This window comes from Schistocerca americana, chromosome 5, assembly GCF_021461395.2.
Source record: "Schistocerca americana isolate TAMUIC-IGC-003095 chromosome 5, iqSchAmer2.1, whole genome shotgun sequence".
Classification (NCBI taxonomy): domain Eukaryota; kingdom Metazoa; phylum Arthropoda; class Insecta; order Orthoptera; family Acrididae; genus Schistocerca; species Schistocerca americana.
In genome coordinates, this window is record NC_060123.1 from 466,303,366 (window position 1) to 466,329,057 (window position 25,692).

The 25,692-nt window shown below is 41.4% G+C and overlaps 1 protein-coding gene across 1 annotated transcript in view; it reads right to left on the minus strand.

Annotated features, from left to right (window-relative positions):
* Nucleotides 1-314: 314 nt before the first annotated feature.
* The window catches only part of LOC124616442, a 164,814-nt gene continuing 139,436 nt past the window's right edge, over nt 315-25,692 (minus strand). The window contains exons 4-5 of the mRNA XM_047144750.1: nt 6,943-7,078; nt 315-511 (exon numbers count right to left, since the gene is read on the minus strand). Coding sequence (XP_047000706.1) covers nt 315-511; nt 6,943-7,078 — 333 coding nt within the window. The remainder of the gene's footprint in view (nt 512-6,942; nt 7,079-25,692) is intronic.

Consider the following 25,692-nt stretch of genomic DNA (forward strand, 5'->3'; position numbering starts at 1 on the left):
ACTGTGTGTGTCCTCAAAAGGAATACATGGTAAACCTTGTCACCAAAAATTAAAGAAAGCACTTATGGCTAGTCTCCTTCATGCTGAACGATTGACTTCTGGTTCTTGAGAGCAATAACTGCAAATGACGCTGATTTTAAAATGAAATGTTGCTTCATCACTGATATGAAAGCAGATCGTTCCTGTGTTCACAGAACAAACGAGTTCAGGAGCTCCATGTATTTCCGTGTTTGTGGGTAGGTCGAAATGAACTTTTACGTTATAGGGTAGGTGATAGATTTATTGAATATAAGAGTTACAAGGGATGATGAGGATTAGTGGTGGATGCTGTACTCGGCCCAGGACTTGGCGTACTTCTTCCTGTATTCTCCAGATGGGTCGTACTTGTCCAGCAGCTTCTTCATGAGGTCTGGGTGGCGGCGCGAGACCTCTCCGAAGAAACCTCCGATCTTCTTGTGCTGTGTCTCAGTGCACTTGGCGCAGTCTGTACGCACTATTTCGGGCAGCACCTCTGCAAAGGAAAATACGGTTACAATCGTAGAACTGTATTGTGCTTCGCGATGGAGTCCTATTTAGTATGTGTAGATTGGGGTGAGCAGTGCGTATATTGCTGATTTAGTCGCTAGGGTCCTGGGATGTCAAAACACAACTACTCCTTAATTTTTCTGGAAATACTACTGCATCGTCTCAACAATTCTGCCACATAACCACATTCCCAGATACAAAACGTGTCGTTTGAGATCAGGTCTGATGTATCAAGGTTGTAGCCAACGACAAAAGATGAATGACAGATCCCAGGCGTTTTAAAACATAGCCATTTGGCTAATTGAGTATACTGCAAAAGAAACTATGCCATTAAAGAAAAACTTAGGTACCAACCAAGCTGCTACGTCTTCTTATGGGGAAACATCAAGTCAAGAACTTAATGGAACATTGTAGAAGTAAATAGTGGGCCATGTTTTACTGGTTAACTTTGTTACGAGGACGTATAAATGTTTGAAAACAACATAATTACGGGCAGAATTATAAGATGTACTACATTAAGTATTAACCGAAGAATTTAGGTTGTTTCCATTACACATATATTTAGTAGTACCGTATCTACTCGGGGAATTAAAGGTTTTAAGTTCCACCTTTTATTTCCTCTAAGAACGCTGGAAGTGCGTATTTTGCATTCACGATCATATGCCTAATTTCTTCAGGTATACATTTTTTGATATTTAACTTTAGTTTAACTTCATTACGTTACTACACTCCTGGAAATGGAAAAAAGAACACATTGACACCAGTGTGTCAGACCCACCATACTTGCTCCGGACACTGCGAGAGGGCTGTACAAGCAATGATCACACGCACGGCGGAGCGGACACACCAGGAACCGCGGTGTTGGCCGTCGAATGGCGCTAGCTGCGCAGCATTTGTGCACCGCCGCCGTCAGTGTCAGCCAGTTTTCCGTGGCATACGGAGCTCCATCGCAGTCTTTAACACCGGTAGCATGCCGCGACAGCGTGGACGTGAACCGTATGTGCAGTTGACGGACTTTGAGCGAGGGCGTATAGTGGGCATGCGGGAGGCCGGGCGGACGTACCGCCGAATTGCTCAACACGTGGGGCGTGAGGTCTCCACAGTACATCGATGTTGTCGCCAGTGGTCGGCGGAAGGTGCACGTGCCCGTCGACCTGGGACCGGACCGCAGCGACGCACGGATGCACGCCAAGACCGTAGGATCCTACGCAGTGCCGTAGGGGACCGCACCGCCACTTCCCAGGAAATTAGGGACACTGTTGCTCCTGGGGTATCGGCGAGGACCATTCGCAACCGTCTCCATGAAGCTGGGCTACGGTCCCGCACACCGTTAGGCCGTCTTCCGCTCACGCCCCAATATCGTGCAGCCCGCCTCCAGTGGTGTCGCGACAGACGTGAATGGAGGGACGAATGGAGACGTGTCGTCTTCAGCGATGAGAGTCGCGTCTGCCTTGGTGCCAATGATGTCGTATGCGTGTTTGGCGCCGTGCAGGTGAGCGCCACAATCAGGACTGCATACGACCGAGGCACACAGGGCCAACACCCGCCATCATGGTGTGGGGAGCGATCTCCTACACTGGCCGTACACCACTGGTGATCGTCGAGGGGACACTGAATAGTGCACGGTACATCCAAACCGTCATCGAACCCATCGTTCTACCATTCCTAGACCGGCAAGGGAACTTGCTGTTCCAACAGGACAATGTACGTCCGCATGTATCCCGTGCCACCCAACGTGCTCTAGAAGGTGTAAGTCAACTACCCTGGCCAGCAAGATCTCCGGATCTGTCCCCCATTGAGCATGTTTGGGACTGGATGAAGCGTCGTCTCACGCGGTCTGCACGTCCAGCACGAACGCTGGTTCAACTGAGGCGCCAGGTGGAAATGGCATGGCAAGCCGTTCCACAGGACTACATCCAGCATTTCTACGATCGTCTCCATGGGAGAATATCAGCCTGCATTGCTGCGAAAGGTGGATATACACTGTACTAGTGCCGACATTGTGCATGCTCTGTTGCCTGTGTCTATGTACCTGTGGTTCTGTCAGTGTGATCATGTGATGTATCTCACCCCAGGAATGTGTCAATAAAGTTTCCCCCTCCTGGGACAATGAATTCACGGTGTTCTTATTTCAATTTCCAGGAGTGTATATTAATAGTATACACGTGTATTAGTGGCTTTTGTGATCTGTAGTTAATAGAATATTATTGTTATTGCCAAGACAAATTTTGTTAAAAGTATTGTAAACAACCATGAGCAAGAAGTGTTTGAGCTGACATAGGAAATTCAGTTATGGGGTTCTGTGCATCTGTTGTGGCAGATGGTTGCATTCGGGTGAATACAGTGCCATGGGAATCGGAGAAGTAAATGGGTACCTTCCATGTTATTGCAGATTATGTTCAAGGGATAGGAAAATAGCGGAACAGGAAGGTGGGAAGTGATAGCAAGGAACAGGGGCCACAGAAAGATAACAATATCAGACAGTTTCATCATTGGCACAAACAACAGATTTGCCTTGCTACCTCAATCAGCTAAGGAAGAGTCTTAAGTAGATGAAAGTTTATTCAGTACTCATGAGACTTTCACTAGGAAACCAACTGTTGCAAAAAATGTAGAAAGTAGGAGGAAAGTTCTTATGTTAGGTAGTAGCCATGGGAGAGGTGTGGACCAGATTTTGCAGGAAAAATTAGGTGACAGGTACAAAGTCACAAGTATTTCCAATCGCAGTCCATGTTGTAGCCAAGTGATAGAGGATGTAGCATCATTGTGCAAAGATTTTACAAAGGAGGATCATGTTGTGGTAGTGGGTGGAGCGGGAAACAGTATTGATAGGGATCAGGGCTACAATATTAAGTGTGACGTAGTGAAAATAGCATCTGCAACGAACCATACAAATGTTGTCTTGGTTCGTGCAATCATACAGTATGACTGGACCCAATTGAACAGCTCTGTCATGAAGTTCAATATGAAGCTAGATCAGTTTCTTCAGGTGGCTACTTTGTCAAGCATAGGTTTGGTTCCTGATGGTATTGGTAGGTGGGACTTCACAAGACATGGGCTGCGTCTCAATAGGAAAGGGAAGGGTAAACTGGCTGGGATGATAGCAAAATCTTTAAGTGGGGGCACTGGAATTCGTGGGAGAACTTTTTTAGGCTAAGATCAGTATCGAATCATCCTACATTGATTGAAATCAATCTTCATGAAAAGTTCAGACAGGCAGGTACTAGAGATGTGAAAATATCACAAGATTCTCATAACAGTACAGTGAAAATAATGTTAGTATGTCACAAGATTCACATAAAAGCAGAGGAAAAATAATATTAATATATTGCATCAGAATGTCAGGGGATTTAAAAACAAAGTAGATAAGCTTCTGGTTTGCATAGAAGATCTAGAAACGGAGGGTGGAATAGATTTACTATGCCTGCCTGAACATCATATCATCACAGGTATGGAAATGGTAAATGTAGGTGGATATAAGCTTTCCGCACATGTAAGTAGAGACACTATGGAGAGAGGAGGAGATGCCATATATGTTAAAAAGGAAAAATTTGGGAACTAAAAAATTTTGTGTAGAGAAACACACAGAAGATTGTATATGTGAGCTTAAACTAAATAAAGACACTTTTACAATTGTAGCCATTTCCCCACTAGGAAATTATCAACTATTTTTGAAAAACTTGGATTATTTGTTGTGCTACCAGTCAGACAAAGGAAAGCAAATTATTGTTTGTGGGGATTTCAACGTAGATTTTGTGAAGGAGTCGGATCGAAGGCTCGACCTTGAAGTATTACTTGGTTCTTTTAATTTGACATCAGTTATTGATTTTCCTACTCGAGTGGTAAAGGAAAGCAGCACACTGATAGATAACTTTCTCATAGACCAAGATAAATGTAATTAAAAAAAAATGTTCCTGTTAAGAATGGTCTGTCTGATCATGATGCGCCGGCCAAAGTGGCCGTGCAGTTAAAGGCGCTGCAGTCTGGAACCGCAAAACCGCTACGGTCGCAGGATCGAATCCTGCCTCGGGCATGGATGTTTGTGATGTCCTTAGGTTAGTTAGGTTTACCTAGTTCCAAGTTCTAGGGGACTAATGACCTCTGCAGTTGAGTCCCATAGTGCTCAGAGCCATTTGATCATGATGCACAGCTAGTTACAGTATATGATATAGCTCCATACAGTAATGCAAAACAGTCCTCCAAAATAGTGTGCTCCATTAACGATTTAACACTTCAAAATTTTAGGGAAATCCTGCAACAGACTGGGATGAGGTGTGAGGGAACATGATGCTAAATTAAAATTTAACCTATTTCATGATACCTTTGAGAGTATATTTGAAAACAGTTTCCTAAGAAAACAGTGAAATATACTTGTAAGAAACCATGTAAAAAAGCCATGGCTTAATAAAGGGATAAAAATATCTTGTAAACAGAAAAGGGAAATGTATCTTATAGCTAGGAGGAGTAATGACCTCAAAACAATGAAAAGTTACAAAAACTGCTGAGGTGTACAGGGAACATGATGCTAATTTATAATTTAACCTATTTTGTGATATCTTTGAGAGTATATTTGAAACAGTTTCCTAAGAAAATAGTGAAATAAAATTGTAAGAATCCAGGTAAATAAGCCATGGCTTACTAAAGGGATAAAAATATCTTGTAAACAGAAAAGGGAAATATATCTTATAGGTAGGAGGAGTAATGATCACAAAACAATGAAAAATTATGAAAACTACTGCACTTATTAGGAAAAGGTATTAAAAAGTTCGGAACTATGTGCATTAAATCTGAGATTAGCACATCTCATAATATCATTAAAACAATTTGGAATATTGTGAAAAGGGGAACAGGGCAACCGAGAGCACAGGAAGATTGTATTTCTATCAAACACAATGAAAAGTTTGTTAACAAGAAGTCTGAAGTAGAAAACATTTTAATAATCATTTTTTAAGTGTTGTAGAGAAGATAGGTCCCTGATATTCATTAGAAAATGCAAAGCGGTATAGGGAAGAAGCAGTACCTACGCAATTTGTTAAAATTGAAATTCAACCCACCTCTCCCACTGAAATTATGAAAATAATAAATTCACTCAGAAGTAAAAGTTCATATGGAATTGATGGCATTTCCAACAGAGTATTAAAAAGCTGTTCTCAACAAATAAGTAGGATTCTCAGCCACATATGTAGTAGCTCACTGAAACAGGGAATTTTTTCCAGACAGAGTGAAATATGTTATTGTTAAACCATCGCATAAAAAGGGGATAGATCTGATACTAACAACTATCGCCCAATCACACTTCTGACATCTTTATCCAAAATTATTGAAAAAGAAATGTATGGAAGTGTAGCATTACACATATTTGTAAAAATGAAGTACTAACAAAATGTCAGTTTGGTTTTCAGAAAGGCTTTTCAACAGAAAATGCTATATATGCTTTCACTGATCAAATATTAAATGCAATGAATAACCGAACATCACAAATGCAAACACTAATGTTGATATACGTTTATTTCTTTCCACAGCGACACATCACTCTGTTAGTGACGGACCAACGGTCATTGACAGTGCCGGTTTTTATCGCCACCCCACTATCAAGATAATTCCTCTTTCTCTTCTTGCTAACCACGTAAAACAAATAGTATTATATTATTCACTAAGGAAGAAGATATATAGGTGGCCTGGCGTTGCGTTACAGGGTAAGGAGATACGCTGCACAGCTAATCAAATGTACATGCCTCGGAAAAGTTGACTGGTACTGCAGTAAAGCAGGATTTCCCTAATTTTACCCTGGGGACCAATAAGCTCTATATATTCTGATAGAAGAATTAATTCCCTGTATGGACCAGAGTATGATCTCGGAGGTTGTTCACTGTGCACTACATAGTTCTTGCAGTATCACCCACAGTTGACTGGAATTTCAGGCTGACTTATACCTTTATCCCAATCCATATTTTTATTTCTAAGCAAACTTATTTAAATTCGGGGAACAATCATATTCCAATCGTCATTGCTCCATTGGGACCCCTTTACTGCCATCTGCAGCTACCCGATTACTGAATACAGACTCACTGTATTCATGGTACAGGTCTCATTTTGAGTGTGAGCTTGTGGTGTGGGATTGGATTGGATTGGATTGTTTGGGGGAAGAGACCAAACAGCGAGGTCATCGGTCTCATCGGATTAGGGATGGACGGGGAACGAAGTCCGCCGTGCCCTTTCAAAGGAACCATCCCAGCGTTTGCCTGGACTATATAGGAAAATCACGGAAAACCTAAATCTGGATGGCCGGATGCTGGATTGAACCGTCGTCCACCCGAATGCGAGTCCAGTTTGCTAACCGCTGCACCACCTCGCTCGGTGTGGTGTGGGCTATACCATCCTACTGGGTAGCAGAGTGTAGGCTACGATGGGTCTCACCCTTGAGCGCCTTCCCGGCGGGTCTGCACGCTGCGTCTCCTTCTTCCAGCAGGCAGCGCATCGCATCCTGGACTCGAGTTTCATCCGACAGCAGCTCCTTCAGGTCCAGGCTGTCGAACGTGGCCGGGTACTTCTCCTGCAACACAGCACACCACTCGCTGTAACCAGAGGTCTCATTGCATGCACACTAATTCGTATTGCCGAATAAAAGTGGCGGTATCGCCCGTACCCTTCCAAAGGTACCATCCTGGCAATCGCTTTAAACTGTAACTCGGGAGCCTGTTGGGGAACTGGAGCCACCATCTTCACGAAAACGTTCTTAGCACCTTACCAATGCTCCACCTCACTCAGTACATTTCTGAAGTCTTCCTTAATGATTTGTTGAAGACATATATACCAAAATTAGCAAATTAGCAAAATTAGCAATTAATGTTTGCTTAGTGTGTACTTAAATTACGCGATTAATTTTATATGTACAAAAGATGAAATTGTCGTTAACGACTACGTTCCGAAACTTAGTCACCTAACTCAGGTACAGCACGAGAAGAAGAAGAGGAAACTCGAAAAACGACAGCGGAAATTGATCGTTGATACTGTCACTTATATTTCAAAACTAGAACTCTGTTGCTTTACATATACACATGCTGTGCAGGCACTTACTGTGACTCTGTTTGAAATAGAAATATAGATCCATCGCAAACAGTTACTAAATTTTAAGTTCCTCTTATATTATTATTTTCGACGTATTTTGGAGGCTTTGCTCCTTCAACAGCTGCTGGTTCGCAGGTTTAGTTCTATTTACATTGTTCTTAGAAAGTCAGCGATGTAGAAGTATGTAGGTTTCAGATTTATCGCTTTTTGTTCAGAATTCTTTTGGTGGATTCATAAGACGAAATACTCCCTTAATATTTGTTGCTTACCTTTCTCGAGGGCGCTGCATTTGGACTTAACACATCCAGACTTTACGGACATCACTAGAAATGTTACACACACCTAGCGTTTCCTCGTTGAGTGAGGTATTACATAGTTTTTCTATCCATGAATATGTTAATTTTTTACAGTTTTTTTACGTCAAAGAGTAATGTGTTTAGTCTGTTTCTCAAATATGTCATCCATTTAATTAAAAACACTAAAGCGTATGACAGAATTTGAATTCTGAATGATACTGTATAGCTCTACTCTGATTGTAATTTGATATATTTGCAAAATTAACATTTTCTACAAAAAGAGGATCTATAATAAATAAAACTAAGTGGAATCTGTTGCATATGATGTGGTTTCAAAGAAGAGGCATGTTTCGCTAAGGTCCTTATTACTTTTGTGTGTTCGTTCTCAATCGTTTCGTTCAGAATGACAGCTCACTGTCGTATTTGGTTTCTGTGTCCTTCTGAGCTTTACACAATATTTTACTTTATACCCAATGATTGTGCATTCTAAATGGTCTGTCAGGTTTTTTAACCAGTTTCTGACATTGTACTACAATTTTTTGCTAAACTTCACTATTTGTGGAAAATTTTAACATAAAAGAGATTTTTAACTATCGTAGGCAAAAAGGCATCATGGATGCCCAGCTGCAGACCTATATTTTACAAATGTAGCCAATTAATTACGAATTAGAGACTCCCTTTTCGTATTGTCTTATCACAAATACATTTTATTTGTTTAAAAGTGTTTATTAACTGTATAATATATATATATATATATATATATAGCATTGTCATAGATAATGACTGTGGCTAGTGTGGTAGTCCATTACCTCTGTCTGTATTACAAGTTGATTTTTCTACGTGAATTTACTTTCCTAGACGATAAACATATTTGTCATTGTCGCCTTGAGTTGTGATTTATCTATCGCTACTACGACCTAACGTGCTTGCTGTAGTTGAAAATGTTAGTCAGTTTAATAAGTCACGGATGCAAAATACCTAAGTGAATTCTTTGTAGACGAATGGAAAAACTGGTAGAAGCCGACCTTGGGGAAGGTCAGTTTGGTTCCTGTAGAAATATAGGAACACGTGAGACAATACTGACCGTACGACTTATCTTAGAAGCTAGATTAAGGAAAGGCAAACCTACGGTTCTAGCATTTGTAGACTCAGAGAAAGCTTTTGACAATGTTGCCTGGAATACTCTCTTTCAAATTCTGAAGGTGGCAGGGGTAAAATACAGGGAGCGAAAGGCTATTTACAATTTGTACAGAAACCAGATGGCAGTTATAAGAGTCGAGGGACATGAAAGGGAAGCAGTGGTTGGGACGGGAGTGAGACAGGGTTGTAGCCTCTCCCCGATGTTATTCAATCTGTATATTGAGCAGGCAGTGAAGGAAACAAAAGAAAAATTCGGAGTAGGTATTAAAATCCATGGAGAAGAAATAAAAACTTAGTGGTTCGCCGATGACATTGTAATTCTGTCAGAGACGGCAAAGGACTTGGAGAAGAGCAGTTGAACGGAGTGGATAGTGTCTTAAAAGGAGGATATAAGATGAACATCAACAAAAGCAAAACGGGGATAATGGAATGTAGTCGAATTAAGTCGGGTGATGCTGAGGGAATTAGATTAGGAAATGAGACACTTAAAGTAGTAAAGGAGTTTTGCTATTTATGGAGCAAAATAATGACGATGGTCGAAGTAGAGAGGATATAAAATGTGGACTGGCAATGGCAAGGAAAGCGTTTCTGAAGAAGAGAGATTTTTTAACTACGAGTATAGATTTAAGTGTCTGGAAGTCGTTTCTGAAAGTATTTGTATGGAGTGTAGCCATGTAAGGAAGTGAAACATGGACGATAACTAGTTTGGACAAGAAGAGAATAGAAGCTTTCGAAATGTGGTGCTACAGCAGAATGCTGACGGTTAGATGGGTAGATCATATAACTAATGAGGAGATATTGAATAGGATTGGGGAGAAGAGGAGCTTGTGGCACAACTTGACTAGAAGTAGGGATCGGTTGGTAGGACATGTTCTGAGACATCAAGGGATCACCAATTTAGTACTGGAGGGCAGCGTGGAGGGTAAAAATCGTAGAGGGAGACAAAGAGCTGAATACACTAAGCAGATTCAGAAGGATGTAGGCTGCAGTAGGTACTGGGAGATGATGAAGCTTGCACAGGATAGAGTAGCATGGAGAGCTGCATCAAACCCGTCTCAGGACTGAAGACCACAACAACAACAACAACAACCAGTGAATGTGAATGAACCACGGAATGAAACATGGAAGCAAAAATGGAAGAAAAATTTCAGGACAAGTCTTTAATGAAGGTGTAAAATTCAAATCAACATAGAAATTTATCTAAATATGGAAGCAATTTTGGATACCATGATGGAAAGGACTATGCCAATTTCACAGACTGAATAAAAGTAAGTTGTCGTACGACATATTCAACTGCTGGGTGGTTATAATTAAACTGAAGCTACTCACGAATCAGGATGCCCTGTAATTGTTGTATGGTAGCGAGACCTGGTAATTATGCTAGTGCATTAGTGTGGAACCTATGTAAGCTGGAAAAAATTATTTCCCAATCTGGCCACAAGGCGCAATTCCAGCCCTGTAAAACATCTCGCCGACGTTTCCGGCGCCCACATTCAACAAATTGTGTAAGCAACGGTTAATAATAAAGTTAACAGTATTCCTTTCTCACTTGTTTAACATATTCTTCCCACATCCTGTTCCTAATCCATTACATATGGAAAAATTTCTATACTTCTCGCATTCACAGTGCCAGATTTGCATCTGGTGGCAAAAATTGGAAAAAATTCTTTTTCCAGCGTAAGTCGGTTCCACTTTAAAGCAGTAGAATATTTACCAAGTGTCGGTGCTGTATGACACTCACAGTCGACACTGGGCCACTGTGAGTAGCTCCACTTTAATTATAACCACCTGGTAGGTTTTGAAGAAGACAGCTGAAGTTAGGAATGATTACAAACTTGAAGTCATATATTCCGTATTGAAACTACGGCAGTCTAAGAAAGTGTAAAATGAGATATCTGAAATATTTGGGACCCCATACAGTACATCATTGTACGAGAATGGCAGCGTGGGGCTTCTGACATTACCCACCAGACTGCTTCTAGACTTATTTGAAAAGAAAGGTCCTACAGCAGTTCCTTTGTGGTGCACCTGAAGTAAGTTTGCTGCCTGAAAGCTCTGTGGACAACTGTGTATGAAGAATCGTGGGCGCTTATGGAAGACTGTGTTCAGCTGAAGACAGTGCACTAGAAACGCGGAGTGGCCCTTGGCGACGAGAGGTGATGCTTACCTCGGCGGCCGCGATGAGCGCCAAGAAGGCGCAGAGGAGCAGAGCTACGTGACGGTTCATGCTGCTGGTGTCGGTGCTGTGAGCTACCTGTTGTCGACTGTGCCGCAGTGACGGCTGGCGCGGCTTATATGCTGGCCTGGCGTGGCCTATAGTGGCGGCGTATCGCTCTGTGGTTGCCGGAGGAGGCAGCGGGGGTCGATCACCCGACACCTCAGCCCCACTGGTTCACAGCGGGCCACGGCCGGTTACCACCTCCACCACCACTGCCGGTGTTCCACATTGATTACAAGCCACGACCAAGTCTCCTCAAACGCTCCCCACTGCCTCACCCAACTGCCGAAGACACATCTAGGTACAGGAATCAACATAAACCAGTCGTTTCTATAGGTGTGTACAGGACCTTCCAAAACTTTGTTATTAAATTTTGTGAGTTTCAAAGTAAATTTCGTTTTTTCTAGGCAAATTCTCAGTCTATATTGTTCCGGTTTATAGTGTTCCACACCTCAGTCAGTAGAAGAGGAACCATTATAGCATCACTTTGTTGCGTCTGTCTGTCTGGGCGCCTGTCTGTCGCACTGTTGAAACCTCTTTTCCCAAGAAAGAAATACTTAGAAATATCAAGGCGAAATTTATATCACATTTTAGGCTGTAAGGTCCCTGACGGTGAAACAAATTTAAGCTTCTAGGTTAACAAGGTCAAATAGATAAGGCGACTTATGTCACATATTTCGTTACTCGCTAACTAACTCATTAAAACCTACAGGGTACATCATGTTGACCTAGAAATATGAAATTTGACAAGAAGCAAAATTTCACATTACAACTAAAGAAAAAAATCCGAAAATTATTAAACCGGAATTATAAAACACTAAAAAAATTCTTTTGTGATGTTTATTACCTGTCTGTCTATTCATCCATCTTTTAAGACCTCTTATTATCAGGAACAGGTAGACACATCAATTTGAATGTGTATCATATTCTGAGGTCTGTAGTCCTTGGCGGTGTGATTAACTTAAGCTTCAAAGTCAATGGAATCAAAAGGTATGGCTACTTATGTCACAAATTTTCCTGCTAACAAACTAGCTCATCAAAACCTATAGAGTATTTGGAAGGAAGCAAGGGCTCACTGTAAATGCAAAGGAAATAAGTCCAAAATTGGTCATTTTTAATTAAATCATATCATTTTTTTCTCATTTGCTATCCGAATGCCTGCCTGTCCTGTTAAGATCCCCAATTCTCAGGAATGTGTAGGCGTATATCTTGCGTGCATCGATATCGATAAAAAGCTAGAAAATTCCAGATTCTCAATTCCTGGTATGAATGAAAGTCTGTAAAAATAATATAGTTTGTACGGAACCCTCGGTGCGTGAGTCTCACTCGCACTTTTCTGGATTTACGTATTTGTTTATTTTTATTTTCCTTCGCAATGCACGAAATGACTCTGTTGACTCATAACCAGCACCGATTCAGAAAATGTCGGTCTTGTGAAACTCAACTGGCTCTTTATTTTCAACAAATAACGAGTGCTAACGACAGAGAATCTCAAGATGATACTATGTTTTCAGGTTTCCAAAGGGCAACTGACAATTTTCATCACAGGTGGCTTCTAATCAGTCTGACATCCTCTCAGTTGTCCGACTGCATTCGTGACTTCCTGTTATATCTGTCACAGTGAGTAGTACCATGAGAGGTCACAGAAATCGTATCTGAGGTTCCCAAAAGTAACGTTATAGGCCTTCTGCTGTTCATAATTATTTAAAGAAATTAACAGACAATCTCAGTCGCCCTATTAGTTTGTCTGGTCTATGTGAACGAATTGCAGAATAATTTCGACAAGATATCTGCACGGTTGGCCCCAAAAAAGAAATAGTGTGAAGTGCTTCTCAGGAATATTAATAAATTTCATAAAATGTCGTTTATATGTTAAATAACACAGATTTAATGGTTGTAGATTTAAGATTGGGAAAAGAAATTTCGGAATTGTTAGATGACGATCAGTTCGGCTTTAAGAAAGGTGAAGGCACTAGAGAGACAGTTCTGACGACGCAGTTGATATTGGAAGCAAGACTGAAAAAACATCGTCCACGTTCATAGAATTTGTCGACAGGGAAAAAGCGTTCCTGAATGTCGAAATGTGCAAAATGTTTGAAATTCTGAGATAAATAAGGGTGAGACGTAGGGGCAGATGAGTAATATACAATATGTACAAGCGCCAACAGGGAATGATGAGAGTGTAAGTCCATGAACGAAGTGCTCGGCCTAAAAAATGGTGTAAGAGAGGGAGGTAGTCTTTCGCTCCTAGTATTCAATCTAAACATCGATGACACAATGACTGAAATAAAAGAATGGTTCAAGTGTGAGATTGAAATCCAGGTTGAAAGGATATTAATTATAAGATTCGCTGATGATTTACTGTTCTCAGTGAAAGTGAAAGAGAATTACAGGATCTGTTGAATGGAATAAGAGTCCAATGAGTACAAAGTATGGACTGAGATTAAATCGAAGAAAGACAAAAAGAATGAGCAATAGGAAAAATTACAAAGTTAATATCAAATTCAGGAATCTCGAAATAACCGAAATTAAGGAACTTTGGCCCCTTGGAAATAAAACAACCCAGGACGGACGGAGCAAGGAACACACAAAAGCAGACTAGCACTGGAGAAAAGGGGCATTCCTAGCCAAGAGAAGTCCGCTTCAATTTAAGGAAGAAATTTTTGAGAACGTACATTTGGAGAACAGCATTGTGTGGTAGTGAAACATGGATTGAGGGAATATCTGAACGTAAGTGAATCGAAGTATTTGACATGTAGTGCAACAGAAGAATTAGGCGGACTGAAAAGGTAAGGAGTGGGAAATTTCGCCTCGGAATCGGTGATAACAGGAATATATGGACAAAACCGATAAGAAGAAGCGCCAGCGTGATAGGACATCTGTTGAGACATGAGGGTACTGCTTCCATGATAAAAGAGAGAACTATAGAGGATAAAAACCGTAGATGAAGAGAGAGATTGGAATACATCCAGCAAATAACTGAGACGTACGCTGCAACTCTGAGACGAAAAGACCGATACAGGAGAGGAATTCGTGGTGTCGCATGAAACATCATACCAATCTGAAAAAAATAAAAAGAGAGAGACTGAACTAAATACCTTGATATTACAATTACGCACGAACTGAAATCACACAGGAAATGTCATGCGAGAGGCAAACCAAAGACTATTTATTTTAGAGTATGCAACAGAATTATTAAGGAGACTGCATATACTACGCTTTTACGTTCTTTTCTGTATTACTGCAGCACACACAGGATCCTCACCGGGTATGAACGGATAACGTGAGGAAAGTTCAAAGAAGGGCAGCTCGTTTTGTAATATGACGAAATAGGGGAGAGTTGTCAGGGATATGATACGTGAGTTGTCGTGACAATCATTAAAAGATAGGCGTTCTTCGAAATGGATACCGCTTAGAAGGATATCTGCGCTCTCATAAGATTAGGTGTGTTTTTATTTCTGTAGTTTCACTTGATAGATCAAGACAGCGTTCCACTTCAGACGCTTTAGCGGGTACATGCTTTACACATCTACGTATCTCAGACGCAGGAAAGATGTTGGTGCCATCTTTACCCTCTGCCATAGCTGTGCAGAGTACAACACAGACACAACGTGAAGATTCCCCTTTCTGACCCAGAAAAACTAAGGACAAAATTGCATGTTTGCTTCTAGAAGTAAATGACTGATTTGTATCCCTTGTTACACGACGAACCGAACTTACATAAACGATAGATTCTCCGTAGTAAAATTTGCCCTGTGTTGTTTCCAATCAATATTGGGCAAAAGCTATTCAAATGTTTGGTGAATTAAACGGAGTAAGATATTGTAGCTGAAATCGACAACTTCGAAACTATTCTCAAAGAACTAATAGGTTGAACGTAAAATAAACGTGAACTTTCCTGATCTGTAATGTTTAGACGCTGTTTAGCATTGTTTTATTCTTCTGTTCTGTAGACTAAAACAATTATTATGACCCTGACACTGTAGTTGTTGAGAAATGGATTCTGTTTATTGATTGGTTCCTCAAAATTGCAAAATTTATAAATTCGGGAGCAAGAAGTCATTCCTAGCACCGTTTCTGACACAAGATTTAGTTCAGTGTTGGTAATATTGCTTCTAGTTGACGAAGGATTCGCTGTTACTCCTGAACTAAGTACAATGAAATTCGTACGATTTCGTGCTTGAATTTTTGGTATTGGTGGAAACGATTCTTTGTAAATTAGCTAGGTAAATACTTTTTCTCCGACATCTGCAATGTAGTCTGTTATGATTATGTTGGAGTCTTCAAACTTGTTACTGAAAAATAATTGCATATATAGTAAGGTCTAAGATGTGTGTGACAGTGCCACCGGGCTCACACGAAACTGACTAATTGAGATTTTAGCCTTGCAGCCACTGTGATGAGGTAGAGAAGATAGTGGAGCAAGAATGAATCAGAGGCCTGGCACTAGCGAATATACTCACATACACAATCCTGAATCTGTTCCATCCGTATTGCCAATAAGCTATGCAGACACATTTAATGTTTTAATTATGTTATATTTAACATTTTCTTTGTTGCGTATTCACATGAAAATGTGTGAACGCAGTTTTACTCTTCGGTATCTTATCTGGAAACGGATTTGTGAATGAGTAATATTAAATCATCTGCATTAACTAATAAAAGTATGACGAGGCTCATACTAACGAAGACTAATGCAAAAGAAGAATAAGCGAAGTGAATGACGAAAACGCGAGAAATTATGAAAAGGACTATACTACCTGAGAATAAGTGAAACGTTCGTAGAGATGGCAACATTTCATCGACGAGGCCAGTTCGGCCTACTAACATTGTAACAGTATCTTAGGCCCTCAGTGAAAGGTTTGATATTTGCAATGAAATTTCCAAGAGTTACTCACCTGCTCTGTTAGATGCGGTCGCACTTTTTCATCCATGAAAATGAAATCAGGGCAGAGTGTACGCTCATGGGGAAGAAGTACAGAGCAGTAAAAACGTTGACTGGTGACTGGTCAGCACACACACGCAACATTACGCCTCCACTTACCGTGTCACCTGGGCTGCTAAAACGATCATGTTCGTGGGTGCAATACATTTTCCCACCTTTCGCTGTAAGAGTACGTCTGCGCCGATGACCTCTCATTGAATCCTAGCAGTGGGTCGCAGTACCCGTACATTAAAATCTTCTCTGCTGCTGTGTTTCAGCCCGTGGAGCACCTCTTGCTGTTGCGTTACTCATTGCTCTATACTGCTCTCACCGTCAAAGTAAATGTGCTCAGTGAAGTGAGCGCACAGACGTTCTTCCTATTCAGGCGTCCGAATCAAAAGGAGGCATCACCCTTGATTCCTGAAATCTTACTGTGCTACAAGGGATGGACGGAAAAGTACCCTCAGAATATAATAAAAAAGCCTGCACCCAGAGAGCAATGAGACGGAAAGCTGGAAACTGGTGAGGTGATGGAATGAAGAAACTGAGATCCTTGGAGACGCAGAGAACGGCACATGCAACCGTCGAACTCGTCCTAGTTAGCTATTTTACTGCACTGATCCTGTCTGTAACCGAGCAAAGGATACCTAAAGTCACAAACAGTTAGCTAACTTTTCCGGGACAAATATAATACTTAATTTATTATTTCAGTTGACGGAGAAAACCTAAAAGTAGGATTTTATTAAAACTGATAGCATCACAAACATACGATGTCATATTTCAAATAATTATGAGGTGCGTACAGGTTTCCAGTAAAAAATAACTCATATTGTCATGTAAATAAAGGGCGTCGCTGCAAAACTGAGGTGTCAGCTGTAACCATTTCATTCATGCTTTTAACACAAAATCACATACAAGTAAACAAGTGGCATTTTTGATATCCAAAATTACAATTTTTATTTATCATACATTTCGAGTGATAACTGGACTTCTTCAGTTGTGGTTTGCAAATTGTATCGGATGATATCTCTAACCCAGATCACGAGACCGCTATTAATGCTAGTACTCTCGCAAGCAACGCCATGCGCTTGCTATAATTTTTCGCTCTACGAAGACAATACTTACTTATGTAAGTATTACAGGAACTGATTTATTCCAGTCAGATATTTGTCAACAGCAGTTACGTCTACAAAGCTGCCCACCATTTACTTTGTCTTAACAAATAACAGCAGTTAGGATACAATGACCTTTGAGACGACTGAGCTGGAGAAAGCAGAGCGGCAGTGGCAGCTAGAGCAACAGGTATCACAGACCGACTGTGTGGCAGAGATAGGCGTGTGCTGTGCCACGCCCCAAACTCTTTTGCATTCCCTAAAACTGCCGATAGCGCGCGATAATACATTACACGTAGAACTGGTCACCGTTTGCTGACTGTCACTGAACGTTTCACAGGGAAGATTTTGCATGATAGCTGCGTGATTTGTGAGCTGTCCAGACATTTGCAAAGGACCGATTAGAAGTAAAATATTTTCAGAAGGTAGTTAATAGGGCAATTACGAGTTCTTATTTGGCACGAAGCTGCTACTTACGTCAGTACCGCTTGTTTCTGCCCCACTTGCCCCTATCTTTCTTCCTGGAAAACGAATAGCAGATATTACGGTGAAAGTGAAGCACGTATAGAATTTAGCTTTAAAGTGGCAAAATACTCTTGTCTAATTTTGTCGTAAATAATAGGGCCGAATTTGGAAAAAGCGATTTAGTGAGTCTCCTGCATCATATTAAATTTACACTCACATCCATTTATGCAGATATGGTGCAAGTTGATATTAAGCAGTTCGGCAGATCATGAAATATTGCGGCATCACAAGGATAATGATTTGCTTGTTTGGAGTTTACCGTGACATGTTCCGATGTAACGTTCCTGTGAGGCTAGTGGAAACAAACCCTCTTCATATAACTTTATTCATGAGAATACTGCGGTAAAATTGTGAATCGACTATGTTTCTCTGCCATATAATCTGTAACTTTATACCTTAAACAAAACAGTTGAGACGTTACTGAACATCCCTAAATTATTGATCGCTTAGGCGTGTAACTATGTCAAAGAAGTGTCTCCAGTGAAAGCGTATATATGAGGAGTGGCTATAAAATAACACGATTATTGCTGTAAAACATTTTACTTCAGACACGTACGTACTTAGTTACTGTCACCGTCAATATATTCCCCTCCTCTATGTCTACAACGCTCCATACAAATTTTCCATTGTTGATAGTGCTTGAAAGGTTCCACTGTGAAGGCTTCGTAGCGGATACCGCCTTTTCTTTCGATGTTCCAGTGCTCTGATGTCTTGTTCCTTTTAATTTGAATTTGGGGAATAGATAATACACATGTTATTAGGTCCGAAGAATAAAGTTGATCGTCCAAACCCGGGATGGTGTTCACCTTAACGGCCACAGCGGTGTTGGCCAGAGCGTTGTCTTTATGCAGAACCCAGGTCCTGCTTTTCCTAAACCTCAAGATACTAATACTGATTAACAGTTCGACCTACAGGAACCCTGAGATGATAAAAGTTCCATTAATATCGAAAACAACAATCATCATCCCTTTAATGCTGATATGTCCATTCGAGCTTTTTTCGCTACCTGAAGTTTGGGGCCTCCGGTGCATGGATTGGCGCTTACTGTTTGATTCATATACAAAATATAAGTTTGTCAAATTTTATCGTGCTTTCCAAATTGTTATGATCATTTCTAGTGGTATTCTAAATGTGAGTACAAACATTTTCATGAACTTCTTTCTGTTCGATCGCGAGAATTTGCGAGAACTTCTCTCACGTTAAATTGGTTACACAAAATTTCCTTACATATTCTTTGTAAATTCCTAGAGTTTCGCAATCGGTCGAATACTCATCCGATAATTATATCGAATAAGCTTACCTACTTTTTCGATATTTTCATACCTTGATGATGTTGAAGGACGTCTCGGGCGTGAGTCGTCTTCAGCATCTTCTATGTCATTTTGGACATTCTTGAACCACTCAAAACCTCACGTACGAGATATATAGTCTCCATCGTACAGTTGTTTTAGCAGGAGATAGAATTCAACAGCAGTTTTTCCAAGCTACATGTGAAACATCACTACAGTTCGTGGCTCTGTTATTACTCTTACCATTATTCCGGCAAAAAACGAAGGCCATGGTCGCACTGATTTGTTTACAGACACCACAGATGCAGAAATCGACTGTAAAGCCCTCACACTTCACAGATATGGATCGTTCATCTTTGTCACACACCTACATACTCCGTGACAATATGAACCATGTTATTTTATAGCCACTCTACACAACATAATTTGTTGATTCTTCATGAAGGAGTCTTGCCGACGATTGTGAGAATGAAGTGTACAAGACGATATAAGCAAAAGTTCAATTCTCACGTTCTGACTTAAGCAGGAGATAAGCCTGCCCTCCCACAGATACTGCAGTGCGCTGTAGAAAGCAAAGAGGACCATCGAGGCGGGGAAATCATGAAGCTAGTTATAGGTAGATCGAGGTAAGTGTATCTACGCTGTGAGCCAACAACACATACCTCACGAAAAATAACTTCCAATAAAATTGAGCTAAAAGAAACCAATAAAATTCAGTTGTGATTACTTTTGATAAGAGAAATGTAACACAAAGGTGTATTAAAATTTCTGCTGTGCGTCACAGAGAAGTTCAGGAGGTACCAGGTCAACATCCCTCTGCTGAGCGAATGTGTAGGATTTGGCTTACAGCGTGTGGAGACAACCTGTGTCAAGTAAAACCATAACGGTAAAATTTTACATGTCTACATCTGCGCCAATATGTGTAGTCTGCAAGACACCTTAGGGTGTGTGGCGAACGGTATTTTGTGTACCACTATTACTTCCCTGTATTCTTGTTTCAGTCGCGAATTGTCTGTGGAATGAATGATTGTTACTGAGCTTCTGTGTGAGCTCGAATCTCTCTCATTTTACTTTAATCGTCTCTTAGTGAGATATATGTAGGAGGAAACAAAGGAAAAAAGTTCAAGTTGCACGTTCAGCCTTAAACAGGGATAACACTGTTCTACTGATTATGTCGTATTGGGCAGTAAAAAAAACTCAATTCAAATGGGAAATCTTCTTCTCCCGCACTTTCCGTACAAGGCCAGTCGTGTACTGATACGGTTACCACCTTTCTCTCAGTCTTCCAGGATCTCTCCCTTTTAGTTTAAAGTTCTTTATCTCACCTAGCCTCTTTGTATCCATTCACTGTAGATGTTCATTGCATTTCGTTTTGTTTTAGTCCAGCTTTTCATTCACACTCCAAATTTTCAACTCCTTTCGAATATCTTCTTTTCGTATTTTGTCTATTCTTTTACATTCCTTCACTGCTCTAAGGAATCTTATTCAGCTGAGCAAATGATTTGTGGAATTTGTCGTGCAAGAATCGGTGATGTTGGGTATGAGTTTGGCCACGCTTCAGGATTTGCATTTGCCGGTGAATCTCTGAATTGTCGCAAAGTTGGTACTTATTTGGTACCACGTCAAATAGGAAACAGACATAGGACCTTTCGGAGATGTTGAATTCCTATTTAAAGCATTTTGAAGACGAAGGAAAATATTTAACAGTCTCCCAGTAAGTGTAGTTGGGACGTGGGTCCATTACTATGAACCATCCAAATGGAAGGGTATGCTGTACAAACTTTCACCTTAGCCCCCAGCAAAAATTTCAGACACCAGCCTTTCACAGGAGAGGTTGTCATAACAATGCCTTCGGATATGGAAGGTCCAGTGCTGGTTCACTGCACTATGTAGGGTCGCACTGTGAACAGTGACAGTAACAGTGAGTTACTGCGAGATCTAAAAACTGACTCAAACCGAAAAGGAAACTGGAGCTTTCAAAGTTCCGGTCTTGCTTCAGGATAATACCCTCGCTTATACATCTGGTGAAGCACTACAGAGCATTAAGAACTTCACTTATGAGCTGATGAACGCCCATCCTACAGTTGTGACGCCCTACACTTTTTGGATCCGATGAAGGAACACCTCTTTCACAAAGTTGTGAAGACGTTGAACGAGCAGGTGTGAAAGATGCCGCAATGCTTCTTTGAAGATGGAATTACGTTGTCAAAAGTTGATACAAATGCATAGGTACTGATGGAAATTATATAGAGATGATGTTAATTGCAGTGTTATTTTCCCGATTAAAGACTTCTCTGTAGACATAATTATATTTCTTGCTCTCCCACTTAAGTTGCCACAACAGTTTCGAGAAATACACGTAGCGTATGTACCAAAGATTAAAATGAAATTAGTTTATATCACAATAGATGTGGGCTGGATTACTTTTACATATTCGACAGCTTAAGTACATAAGCCAGTCTATAAGACACGCCGGTCGGTTGCCCCTCAGTCTGCAAGATCCGGGCAGTCGCAGAGGGTGGGCTTACTGGTAGTTGGGAGCTCCAACGTCAGGCGCGTAATGAGGCCCCTTAGGGAAATGGCAGCAAGAGAGGGGAAGAAAACCAATGTGCACTCCGTGTGCATACCGGGGTGAGTCATTCCAGATGTGGAAAGGGTCCTTCCGGATGCCATGAAGGGTACAGGGTGCACCCATCTGCAGGTGGTCGCTCATGTCGGCACCAATGATGTGTGTCGCTATGGATCGGAGGAAATCCTCTCTGGCTTCCGGCGGCTATCTGATTTGGTGAAGACTGCCAGTCTCGCTAGCGGGATGAAAGTAGAGCTCACCATCTGCAGCATCGTCGACAGGACTGACTGCGGACCTTTGGTACAGAGCCGAGTGGAGGGTCTGAATCAGAGGCTGAGACGGTTCTGCGACCGTGTGGGCTGCAGATTCCTCGACTTGCGCCATAGGGTGGTGGGGTTTCGGGTTCCGCTGGATAGGTCAGGAGTCCACTACACGCAACAAGCGGCTACACGGGTAGCAGGGGTTGTGTGGCGTGGGCTGGGCGGTTTTTTAGGTTAGATGGCCTTGGGCAAGTACAGAAATGGCAACAGCCTCAACGGGTGCGGGGCAAAGTCAGGACATGCGGGGACCAAGCAGCAATCGGTATTGTAATTGTCAACTGTCGAAGCTGCGTTGGTAAAGTACCAGAACTTCAAGCGCTGATAGAAAGCACCGAAGCTGAAATCGTTATAGGTACAGAAAGCGGGCTTAAGCCAGAGATAAATTCTGCCGAAATTTTTACAAAGGTACAGACGGTGTTTAGAAAGGATGGATTGCATGCAACCGGTGGTGGAGTGTTCGTCGCTGTTAGTAGTAGTTTATCCTGTAGTGAAGTAGAAGTGGATTGTTCCTGTGAATTATACTGAGTGCACTATCCGAAAATTACCTCGAGCAATTAAGCAGAGAACCGACTCGTGGAGATAACATCTTGGACCTACTGATAACAAACAGACCCGAACTTTTCGACTCTGTATGTACAGAACAGGGAATCAGTGATCATAAAGCCGTTGCAGCATCTCTGGATATGGAAGTTAATAGGAATATAAAAAAAGGGAGAAAGGTTTATCTGTTTAGCAAGAGTAATAGAAGGCAGATTTCAGACTACCTAACAGATCAAAACGAAAATTTCTGTTCCGACACTGACAATGTTTAGTGTTTATGGAAAAAGTTCAAGGCAATCGTAAAATGCGTTTTAGACAGGTACGTGCCGAGTAAAACTGTGAGGGACGGGAAAAACCCACCGTGGTACAACAACAAAGTTAGGAAACTACCGCGAAAGCAAAGAGAGCTCCACTCCAAGTTTAAACGCAGCCAAAACCTCTCAGACAAACAGAAGCTAAACGATGTCAAAGTTAGCGTAAGGAGGGCTATGCGTGAAGCGTTCAGTGAATTCGAAAGTAAAATTCTATGTACCGACTTGACAGAAAATCCTAGGAAGTTCTGGTCTTACGTTAAATCAGTAAGTGGCTCGAAACAGCATATCCAGACACTACGGGATGATGATGGCATTGAAACAGAGGATGACACGCGTAAAGCTGAAATACTAAACACCTTTTTCCAAAGCTGTTTCACAGAGGAAGACCGCACTGCAGTTCCTTCTCTAAATCATCGCACAAACGAAAAAATGGCTGACATCGAAATAAGTGTCCAAGGAATAGAAAAGCAACTGGAATAACTCAATAGAGGAAAGTCCACTGGACCTGACGGGATACCAATTCGATTCTACACAGAGTACACGAAAGAACTTCCCCCCCTTCTAACAGCCGTGTACCGCAAGTCTCTAGAGGAACGGAGGGTTCCAAATGATTGGAAAAGAGCACAGATAGTCCCAGTCTTCAAGAAGGGTCGTCGAGCAGATGCGCAAAACTATAGACCCATATCTCTGACGTCGATCTGTTGTAGAATTTTAGAACATGTTTTTTGCTCGAGTATCATGTCGTTTTTGGAAACCCAGAATCTACTATGTAGGAAACAGCGATCGTGTGAGACCCAACTCGCTTTATTTGTTCATGAGACCCAGAAAATATTAGATACAGGCTCCCAGGTAGATGCTATTTTTCTTGACTTCCGGAAGGCGTTCGATACAGTTCCGCACTGTCGCCTGATAAACAAAGTAAGAGCCTACGGAATATCAGACCAGCTGTGTGGCTGGATTGAAGTATTTTTAGCAAACAGAACACAGCATGTTGTTATCAATGGAGAGACGTCTACAGACGTTAAAGTAACCTCTGGCGTGCCACAGGGGAGTGTTATGGGACCATTGCTTTTCACAATATATATAAATGCCCTAGTAGATACTGTCGGAAGTTCCATGCGGCTTTTCGCGGATGATGCTGTAGTACACAGAGAAGTTGCAGCATTAGAAAATTGTAGCGAAATGCAGGAAGATCTGCAGCGGATAGGCACTTGGTGCAGGGAGTGGCAACTGACCCTTAACATAGACAAATGTAATGTACTGCGAATACATAGAAAGAAGGATCCTTTATTGTATGATTATATGATAGCGGAACAAACACTGGTAGCAGTTACTTCTGTAAAATATCTGGGAGTATGCGTGCGGAACGATTTGAAGTGAAATGATCATATAAAATTAATTGTTGGTAAGGCGGGTACCGGGTTGAGATTCATTGGGAGAGTCCATAGAAAATGTAGTCCATCAAAAAAGGAGGTGGCTTACAAAACACTCGTTCGACCTATACTTGAGTATTGCTCATCAGTGTGGGATCCGTACCAGATCGGTCTGACGGAGGAGATAGAGAAGATCCAAAGAAGAGCGGCGCGTTTCGTCACAGGGTTATTTGGTAACCGTGATAGCGTTACGGAGATGTTTAATAAACTCAAGTGGCAGACTCTGCAAGAGAGGCGCTCTGCATGGCGGTGTAGCTTGCTCGCCAGGTTTCGAGAGGGTGCGTTTCTGGATGAGGTATCGAATATATTGCTTCCCCCTACTTATACCTCCCGAGGAGATCACGAATGTAAAATTAGAGAGATTAGAGCGCGCACGGAGGCTTTCAGACAGTCGTTCTTCCCGCGAACCATACGCGACTGGAACAGGAAAGGGAGGTAATGACAGTGGCACGTAAAGTGCCCTCCGCCGCACACCGTTGGGTGGCTTGCGGAGTATAAATGTAGATGTAGATGTAGCATGTCAAGAACTGAAACACAAAATAAACCTCTAAGTAATACAATCAAATTAGCAAATTAGGTCAGCAACCGGGCCAATTCGTATCCTGATGGTGGAAGTAATTTTCATAATTAGTATATAGTTGGTAAAAGGAATCAGGGAGTGACATACGGTTCATGACACAAAAATTTGCTCCACTGTATTTAAATTCCATACTTATTCAATGTTTGTAGTGGAATGACAGCACTGGGTGTTGGTGATATAGATCCATGTTAGATGTTAATATTAAGAGAGACGGAAATTTTGATGCTATTGAAGAGGAATTGGTTTTGTTCCAGCATTTCATTTCAACCTGTCTTACCATTCCAGTCGTTACTATTCAATACAAAAACACTCTAGGGGAGTCGTAACGAGATACAGTCATCCACAATTATCCATTCGCAGGTGAGACCGGAGGCACTGTCAAGCCACCTCCACAAGGATATTATTAAGATAGCTCTTTGACATTCGTATTGTCTTCAGCTTTAGATGATTCAAAAACAAATAGATTGCATTGTACAATAGTGCAACGTCTCGTACATTGTTTTAAAGAATTAAGGACCAACAAATCCCATGAAAATACACGGATGAGCAGAAAATTTGTGACCACTGCCCACTGCATGACTGAATGAAGGACAGGAGGCGTTGCTGGCTCGTGACGCAGTAAGGAAAATACGTAAGAGGAATGGAGAGAAATAATTCTAGCGATAATTCGCAAATGAGAAAATCTACAGACACAACCGACAGAGAAGGAGTGGATTTTTATGATCTGACGGTTGGAAATGAGCATCTGGTCGGATGTTCGTATGGTATTATCATACGCCCCAACGGAAAGTGGTTGAAGGACGGTGAAATCACGAGTAGGCGAAAGCAGTCAGCAGTCC